The sequence below is a fragment of the Hydra vulgaris genome, chromosome 10, assembly GCF_038396675.1.
Source record: "Hydra vulgaris chromosome 10, alternate assembly HydraT2T_AEP".
Lineage (NCBI taxonomy): Eukaryota > Metazoa > Cnidaria > Hydrozoa > Anthoathecata > Hydridae > Hydra > Hydra vulgaris.
Window position 1 is genome coordinate 2,040,136 of NC_088929.1, and position 10,679 is coordinate 2,050,814.

The 10,679-nt window shown below is 28.0% G+C and overlaps 1 protein-coding gene across 1 annotated transcript in view; it reads right to left on the minus strand.

Moving 5' to 3' along the window:
* The window catches only part of LOC100204855 (stalled ribosome sensor GCN1), a 78,365-nt gene extending 72,673 nt beyond the window's left edge, over positions 1-5,692 (minus strand). Inside the window, exon 1 of the mRNA XM_065807054.1 lies at positions 5,504-5,692. Within this exon, the coding sequence (XP_065663126.1) occupies positions 5,504-5,660 (157 nt within the window). The 5' untranslated portion in view covers positions 5,661-5,692. The remainder of the gene's footprint in view (positions 1-5,503) is intronic.
* Between the last annotated feature and the right edge of the window lie 4,987 nt (positions 5,693-10,679).

Sequence of the window (10,679 nt, forward strand, 5' to 3'; positions counted from 1 at the left end):
TGTTCAACAAAAAAACTGGATTAATAAAAGTTTTTATAGCATAAAGGGATAGATACAGTAAAAGAATGCAACTTGTTGAATAAAAAGCCAAGCAAGAATGAGTTGGTTTATCGTTATAGAGATGATAGCTCGTTTGAGCATTGACTATGATTGTATTTGTAGAAAAAAGAAAGAAATGCAACCTTCCAACAATGGGAAAGTGGCTCAGGCTTGTCTGATAAAGCACGTTTAATTACATTTACTATGTACTTTTAGAATTTGTCTGAGAATAAGAGGGTTGTTATTCGTCAATATAGGAATGCCAAGAATATTGCAATACTTTTTTGTAGCGAATAAACGAGTTTCATTGTCTAACAAAAACTGTGGGTTTAAAGTCCAGAATTTAAATCCATAAGCCACTGCAAGCCTTAGGCTGTAACAGAAGAGTGATCAGATTTAAAATCGGCTGCTTGTTCTAAGCAATTAAAAAGTGAAGATTTATTGTCAAGACTAGAGTATAAAGTTGAGTCGTCATCAAATAGTGCCACTTTAGATTTCATAAAGATTGTTATTTTAGATAAGAAACAATACATGAGCAAAGGTAGAACCTTGTGGTACCCTTAAAGCTATTTGAAATAAAGAAGAGTGTAGGCCTTCAAGAATAACTTTACTACTGCAGTTAGAAATATTTAGTAACCTCAAAACCTTTATATAAAGCAAATAACAGCAGAGTAAAGACTAATTGTAGGATAGTTGGAAAGGTCAAAGTGTTTTCTAGAGTTGTGAAATATTGAAACCACTTATTTAGCACTTTATAAAAGTTTAGCAAAAATTGAAGAGTGTTTGAGGTCAGCGAAAATTGCCAACCTTGTTTCGATGTTTTATGGTAAGACCTTTGTATCAAATTTTTTTTTGCCGACCTCTAAAAGATTGAGGTCAGCAAATTATTGCCTCAATTTTCCTAATTCCGAGGGTTGTGTATATATATATATATATATATATATATATATATATCAGCAAATTATTGCCTCAATTTTCCTAATTCCGAGGGTTGTATATATATATATATATATATATATATATATATATATATATATATATATATATATATATATATATATATATATATATATATATATAGAACCCTTAGATGTTGTCCGAAAGTTTTTTCCATATTTTGTTGACAAAAAGTAAAAATTAAAATGCAAGACCGGAATTTTTTTTTTTAATAATGATAGACTGCCTGCCCCAATCAAACCCTCAGTCGATGTAGCAGCACTCCCTTGCGGGTCAGGCTATTTGTCAGTCGATGTAGCAGCACTCCCTTGCGAGTCAGGCTATTTGTCAGTCGATGTAGCAGCAGTGCCTTGCGAGTCAGGCTATAAGATAGTCGATGTAGCAACACTCCGCGCATGATTTACATTAAAAAAAAATAAAAATAAAAACATTTTATTAAAAAAAATAAAAATAAAAACATTTTATTAAAAAAAATTAAAATAAAAACATTGTTTATATTGTTAAAAACATTCAAAATGTTTTAAAAACATTCAGAATGTTTTAAAAACATTCAGAATGTTTTTAAAAACATTCTGGTCAATTAAATTTGCGTTTTTGTGGTTTTTTTAAAAAACGATTAATTTGTAATTAAATTAATGGTTTTTACTTTCGTCCAACACGGAAATGTTGGACGAAAGTTAAAAGTAATTAAAAGTGACGTATATGTTGGCGTAAGAATCACTTTTTTCCTTCCGCTCTTCCCAAAGCCAACAAACTATAGATCTATATATATATATATATATATATATATATATATATATATATATATATATATATATATATATATATATATATATATATATATATATATATATATATATATATATATATATATACATATATATATATATATATATATATATATATATATATATATATATATATATATATATATATATATATATATATATATATATATATATACATAGATATATATATATATATACATAGATATATATAGATATATATATACATAGATATATATAGATATATATATACATAGATATATATATATATATATTAGGGATATGAATTTTTTGCAACCTACTAGGCCTGTATCGTAATTCAATGAACTTTTATGTAAAAAGAACGAATAGATGTTTCATTTTGACATATTTTGAAAAAAGGTCACCCCAAAACCAAAAAATCGAATTTTCAATAGGTACACTTTTGTACAGTAAATGAATATTAAAGGCTGAAGATGTTGTAAGAGTCATACTCCTGTTGTTATTTTATTTATTTATGCAACATGTACTGTGATATAACAAAAAACATTATGTGATATATGTGCGGTAGTGGTGTAGTGGTAAAGCGCTCGCTTAATAAGCGGGAGGTTCCGAGTTCGATCCCCACCACGTCCCTGGTAGTACCGCGCTCAACTTGTTTCTCCGCGCAGCAGCCTTGTTGGTCAAGGCTTGTGTTTCGGAGTTATAGAGTTGAGAGAGGGTTATAACCACTATTAAGTAACCTCCTCATCTGTAGTGGCTTTATCGGCCTTGAGGAGGTGAATAACAAAAAAAAAAAAAAAAAAAAAAAAAATATAATTATACAAGTATTACAAAATTAACAGTATCAAAGCGTCTAGTACAACAATATACATAACTGTCTGTGTCTATAGGCCTACTGTGTTTAGTACATGGGTCACATGATGCTCACGTCTCATAAAGAGTCTAGCGCTTATTACTTAGAATGAATCGAAGTTGCAGTTTGTCTTTCTTTCTGCAGGAAGCATACAGGTCTTGCATCACCTTGATTGCACGTTCAGCTATCTGATTACTTCGTGGTATGTCGATGACGGATGGCTCTTTCTTCCAGTGATTTTTGAATGACTGCAATGCCTTTTTGTAAGGCTTCAATACATCAGATAAATTCTTGAAGTCATTGTCATTGTACTTTTGACTACTAAACCAATGTTCTGCCCACTCATATGAAATGAACCTGCAAACCTTCTCCAAATTCTTTCTCGCTTCAGGCATAAGAATGAACGCCAGAATGGCGAGAATGGCTCTTGAGCTCCATCTGGCATGGCTCATATTAGGAATGTTCTGAAAGTGAATCAGAGGGAAGTTTCTTTGTTCTTCATAGAACCTAAACACTCTTGTTAAATGGTACAAAAACTTCATATCGTCTCTCCACCCTGATTTATCAAGAATTTTTACAGTTCCATTCACAAACTTATCCTTCAGTTCATCATACTTATTCAACAGTTCAGACACAAATGGGTATTCAATGTTTGGAGATTTGGTATCACCCCCAAGTTCTTCGTCCATCACCAGACGGAGAATCCTGTCTAGTACGTGATGCTGACAACCGATAAATTGTGGTATTGTGACACCCTTTAATTTAAACATACGTTGCAACTTCACAACAACTCCATTTCTCTTCCCAGTATTGACGTTTGTTGTATCAGTAATGATCATCTTAATTGAATTCCACAAATTGTATTCATCAATAAGTTTGGCAATTTTTTCAGCAACAGTTTCAGCTTTGCCATCTTTTAAACGCAGTGCATCAAGTTTCACGTCAGTTCTTTGATTCTGAAGTACAACTACCTGATATTCCTTATCATCTATTCGTTTGCCGTCAAAGTGTAAGGACCACTGTTCCATTTTAAGTTGTTGTATCATTTCTTTTTTTAATTTACCTGCCTCTTTGAATATGGACTTGTAAATTGCTGATTGACTTGGAGTTGGAATATCAATACCTTGTTGTGATAATACATTGCATATTTTAGCAGCTTTCTTTGTGGAAACTCCACTTGATGTAACCATACTTACAGCAAATTTACTTTTGTAGTGCTTTCTAGTTTTTTTCTGAGTGTCCTCATCATCGTCTTTATCACCGTCGTCGCCTTCATCATCTTCACTCTTACTTTTGCAGTTTTCAGATTCAGTACCACTGTCTGTGGTAGACAGGACTTGTGATGTGGAAGGTATTGCTGTTCCAGACTGGACTTTCCTTCTCTTGGAAGGGTGAATGGTTTCTTTACTTGCCACTTGTCCTGTTGAGTACCCCACCTGTCCTTTACTTTCTTTTTGTAGGTGGTATAGACATTTATCTTCCGAGGATAACCACTGGCCATTCACTTTCGTGATGTCAAATAATGCATTGAGAACATCATATTTTCCACGCTTGACACATTCATCATAGACCTTCAGCACCTTCATAAGCTTTGCTCTTATCACTTGATCAGACACACGTGGAAAATTCAGTTTATTGTCCCACAATTTTGTAATTTCCTTAGAAATTTGGTCTATTCGTTCTTTTCTTCCTTTAACATATGCTCCGAGAAACTGGTATCTTCCTACGATCTGCAATTGAAGTGGTATTCTGGATTTTTCATCGAGTGAATGTTCTTCTACAGCCACGCTTCCTCTTCTTCTGTGTGACTCTTGAAATCTCACCAAATTTTTAGTCCAAGTCTTCTTGTTCTTTGTTACTGTGGTATGACTTTTCTTGTGAGACATCATATAATATTGTTACGACTTTACGGATAGCTGAGCGTAAATATCCGTTTAATAAAGTCGTTTAATTAATAAAATACTTTAACTGTATAGTAATCCAATTATAGTTCGATAATCCAGTCAATGTTGATAACAGTTCGATAATCCAGTCCGTATCCTAATGATAATGCTACAACTACTTATACTTCGTACACTTACAGCGTCTTTAGTTCGCTACAGTAGTTCCTTATTAGCTCAGTTACACGCAGAGTACTTCATAGAACTATTCACATTATCAACACTGAGCTCTGACAGCAGCTCGCTTATATAATTATTTAGAGCTTCCAGAATGTTCTACTAAGTTCTATAATCTTCTACAGTCTGTTACAGTCGTCTATATCACCGTGGTAACACAATGACGTCATCACATAACAATTCCAAGTATTTGCCGGCACTCGGCCGTTTCGTTGCCATGGTAACGTGTGGCGTTATATTTATAAATTTATAACAAAATAATGAAATAAATAGAATTAAGCTGAGAATTAAGCTTAAGATTAAAACATCGGTCAAAAATGAATGTATAAAAATGGTAAATCAAATTTTTATTTTGGGGGTGACCTTTTTTTGTTGCAGAAAGCTATTTGGGCCTTTTTTCATGATTTTAGGTAAAAGTTCATCGATTTATGATACAGGAAACATTTTATTTGAAAAAAAATTAAAAAGTCATATCCCTAATATATATACATAGATATATATATATATATATATATATACATAGATATATATATATATACATAGATATATATATATATACATAGATATATATATATATATATACATAGATATATATATATATACATAGATATATAGATATATATATATATACATAGATATATATATATATATATATATATATATATATATATATATATATATATATATATATATATATATATATATATATATATATATATATATATATATATAATTGTAATATATACAATAAAAAAATATGTAAGCAATACCTTCATTTTCAATACAGTTAGTAAGTTTTTCCAAAAACACAGTTTTACGTGTTTTAAATGATGCACTTGTTACTTTCATTAAAGACTCTTTCATTAAATTTCTTAACACTTCTTCTTTAGTGATAATAGGTTTTTCTTGAGACTCTTCTTGAGGCATTGTTTAGGCTGCTTAAAATAACAATAATAATCATGCAATGTGTGAATAAGGTAAAAAAATTAGATAAAATAATTAAAGATCTTTTTTAAATTTAATATTTGTTGTACTAAATATTTGTTGTACTGTAAATTAGTGAAACCAGAAAGCTAATTTTTTAAACTTTTTTTTTTTATAATCTTTTTGCATATTTATACAAAAAAACTAAATTTACATTTTAAAATACATTTAGAGGTTTATGTGTAGTGTATAGAAAAATATTGATATTTATTTCTACATTTAACTAAATTTGTAATTTTTTAAAATTTAATGTCATTATTATATTTTTTTTATCTATAATAATAAATTAATTGTGCTAATATTGAGCTAATTACTATAAAGCATGATCATAACTATTTTTATATATTTTAAACAAAAAATAGATTTAAAAAATATATATATATATATTCAGTAAATAGCCTTCTGTGATGTCACACACAACAAACAGCAGTTTTATTTGTGAGCAAAATACAATGCATATTTAAAAAATATTTTTAGTACTATGCTTATACTTTTTTTAACTTTATTTCATTTTAATTCTTTAATGCAAAAAGCATTGAGGAAATAAAATGAAAAAAAAAGTTATACTGCACATTGATCAGGAATGACTTAAAATTAGGCCATAATTAATTTTGCTGAAAATATTTATTTGAAATCGCTAAAAATTTTCTCAGAAATTTAATAGGTAGATAAGGAAAGAAAACTAAAAATCTTTAAAATAGGGTCAAATATGGTCAGAGTTTAACTTTTGCATGTATATATGTATGTATATATATATATATATATATATATATATATATATATATATATATATATATATATATATATATATATATATATATATATATATATATAAACGTATTCATAGAAAAGCTATATTTTATAAATGAGCTTTTTAAAACCTCATTATTTCAAAATGGGGCAAGTTGGAGCAGCAAACTTTATTGTTTTCTTATAGAATGATACAAACTCGTTTTAAAAAAAAGATTTGGCTTTGCAAAAAAAGTCAAAGGTAAGTCAAGTTCAAGTTCCATTAAATCAACTTAAATTCACAAAAGTTGCATTTTTTAAATGCACTTCCTACAACTTGTATAAATACATAATAAAATATTTAACAAAATTAAAATAGAATTATTTTTGTTTTTTATCTTTAATTATCTGTATGTAATAAAGATTAAAATAAAAAGTTTTGTATTTAGGAAGAAAATTAAGTTGTAGTAGTGATAAAATTTTAACAATAAAAAAGTTTCCAGTCACTTTCAAACATAACCATTCAAATCAATTATTTCAGTACTTATTTTTTTATACTGTATTCGTACCGTTGGAAACTATATATTCGAATCATAAGAGACTTTTTTATCAAGTTGGTAAAATTATGAAAAATAAAAATATTTTTTATAAACCTCAACATGTTATCTGTAACAAAAAAAAAAACATTAAGATAATTATATCTAATTAGCAGAAAAATTTAACCCAAGTTTAATATTCGAATTTATAGTTTTATACGCATCACACAAATAATGCAACTAATTAGTTTTTTTACTAATATGTGCAAAAAACAAATTATTAGGAGAAATATCATTTTATATCAGGCATATCTACTATAGTAATTGCAATATATATCTTGCATTTCTGTAGTAAACTATCTTTTAAAGGAAACTATATTGAAAATTATTTTCACCAGTCACACATGTATCACTAATCTTAACACGTTTAATTGTCATAATTATTTGCATAATTAGATAATTAAAATGGCTTTGAAAAATAAAAATTTATAAATTATATTTGTGTTCACTCCATGTGATTTATTAACAGAAACAAAATTATTTCACTGTGCTCTGTACCATAAATTCAGTGATTAGTATTAGAAAAAAAAAAAAAAAAAATTCCAATCTTGGTTACTGAGTATATCCAAAGTGAGCTAGAGAGGTCACCAGGTTTTATGTCATGTCAATTGAATAAGACCTTTTTTTTCAAGAGTATTTGTAGTTTACTTACAAAAAAAAAAGTTTTTGAAATCCAAATAAGCTGCTAAGGTCCAAAAATGGTCCTAAACAGGGTGTTAAGATAGTTTCCACCCATCCATTTTTATGATAGATTATGATTGAAAACTATATTCTGATTAGAAATTGTATAAAAATATAGGTCTAAAAGTTACTGGTTAATGATCTATATTACATTTGAAATTAAAATTATATTAATTAAAATCCAAAAAACCAACATCATTTAGAAATATTTTTTCACGACTTAAACAATTAAATGGAAATAAATTAACTTTTTACAGTGTTTAATAGAACTGGTTTCTATTATCATCAATTTTTAATTGAGGATAACTGTTTGACAAACCATCATATTAGAGGAACATAAAAGCTGATACTTTTTAAATGACGGAAATAATGGCAGGTATACAATTTTTACAAACACAAACATAAACTAACAATAACAAAATAGGCAACATTTAAAATGTAATTTTTTTGCATAGCAAAACAGACCCAGGCCGCACGATTTTATAAAAAATGCTTTTAAAAGATAGTGAGAGTGTTTTAAGTGGGTATTGTGTTTTTTGTGTTTTTATTGTAGATATTGTGTTTCTATATTTGTCATACAAAATATTATTGTTATATATATGCATACATATATAGGTATATGTATATATATATATATATATATATATATATATATATATTTATATATATATATATATTTATCGCAATAATTTAGATCTTCCTATATTTATGATTTACTCGGTGAGTCACCTACTCTTCATCTTCTAAGATTAACTCTTACTTCCAATCTTTCTTGGAAACCATATATCAAATCAGTTGTAAAATTAGCATCTGCTAAGGTTGCATCTCTTTATCGAGCTCGTCACTTTCTTACTTCAGATTCTATTCTCTATCTCTATAAATCTCAAATCCGGCCTTGTATGGAATATTGTTGCCATATCTGGGGCGGATCCTCTAATGATGCCCTTTCTCTTTTAGACAAGGTGCAAAAACGCGTTGTAAACATAGTTGGACCTGCTCTGGCAGCCAACCTCCAATCATTATCACATCGTCGTAATGTTGCTTCTCTTTCTCTTTTCTACAAATACTATAATGGGCACTGCTCTAAAGAGCTAGCGTCTCTTGTGCCATCTACTATAATTCATTCTCGTGTTACTTGTCATTCAATTAAGTATCATCCTTTTTCTGTGACTGTTCCTAAGTGCTCCAAAAACGCTTATTCGTCTAGTTTTTTTCCTCGTATATCAGCTCTTTGGAATTCGCTTCCTTCATCTTGCTTTCCTGACTCATAATTTGCAATCTTTTAAGTCGTCTGTCAATCGTTATCTTGCTCTACAATCTTCATCTTTTCTCTTTCAGTAACTTCCAATTTTAATTAGTGGCTGCTTGCAGCCTTGTTGGAAGCGAAGATGTTTAAAAAAAAAAAACATATATATATATATACATATATATATATATATATATATATATATATATATATATATATATATATATATATATATATATATATATATATATATATATATATATATATAAAATTTATATATATATATAAAATTTATATATATATATGAAAATTATAGAGTATATTCAGTCTATTCTTTCGATTGTTTAACTGGAAAACATTGTTTTTCAATGAGATACTATGTGCTGCTGTTGTCAATAAATGTTTGAACCAAAATCCAAGTTTTAATTGTTGTGAATTCAACAGTAGAAAAAATGACGAAGTTGTTTGTTTTCCAGGATATTTTCTAGATGTGTGCAGCTATCCAAATGTTATATATTCTGGATGTCAAAGAAATCTGTACCTATTCAGGGCTGGAAAACCTGCTAGAAATTCCTGGGGAGAAAAGATTGCCAAAGTATGTAAATATTAAACAAAATATAATTTGACATGAAATTGATTTACATATATATATATATATATATATATATATATATATATATATATATATATATATATATATATATATATATATATTTATATATATATATATATATATATATAATAATAATAATAATAATAATAATATTAATAATAATAATAATAACAAAGAACTTTTAAATTTGTTTCAAGATAGAATGAAGGATTATGACAAGAACAGCTTTGTTTTCAACAATTCATAACAAAAAAGTTTTAAGTATATTAAACTCAAATTTGTTATCTAAATTATGTAGTAAAAGTAAATTTTCAATTATTGCAAAAGGATATTTACACAACTGCTCTTCTTTATCTGCAGTAGAGAATCTGATCCTATTAGTCAAGGAAGTTTGCAAGCAGAGTTGCATCTGGTATAAGAAAAAAATTTCTGGTGGAAACCTATTGATGATTATAGTTGAATGTCCTGAAAACAAAGCAAAATGAAGGTACCTTTATACTGTCAAGTACATATGTATAAAATGAGAAGATATTTATTTTTTGTTTATTAATACCTAGGTCTGTAAAACAAGTATCATTTCAGGTTATTAATAGTATTAGAGCTTTCCCTGAATAAAACTGAATGGGAAGTAAGGCAGCAGTAGAAAGCAACATTTTCGGAATAATAAGTGACCTTGAAGAGTCTGTATCACATTTTTATCAAGTAGAAAAGGTAGCAATTATAAATCTTTTAGTATTCAAAATTATATAAAACGTTGAAAGTTTTTCTAAAATTTATTGTTATTTTCCAGGTCAACTTCCTTGACAGTTCTGATAGCACAACTATAAAAGACCTTGTTTTTGTTCAAGACACATCTTGTTTCATTCTGGGTTTAATAAACCAGCGTCGTTTTGACCCCCAGTCGACTTTTGTTCATACTTTTATGGATGGAGGAGGTGGTTTCATGAAGGTTATTGTTAATGTTTTTGATGTTAATGAAGATACAACTCAAGTTTATACTTAAATAGTGGTGTACAGCACTGTCAAATTCTTTCCATAGTTGAAGATGTGCAAGAATCAAACTTTAATTTGAGAATAATTTTAGAGAAACTCAATTA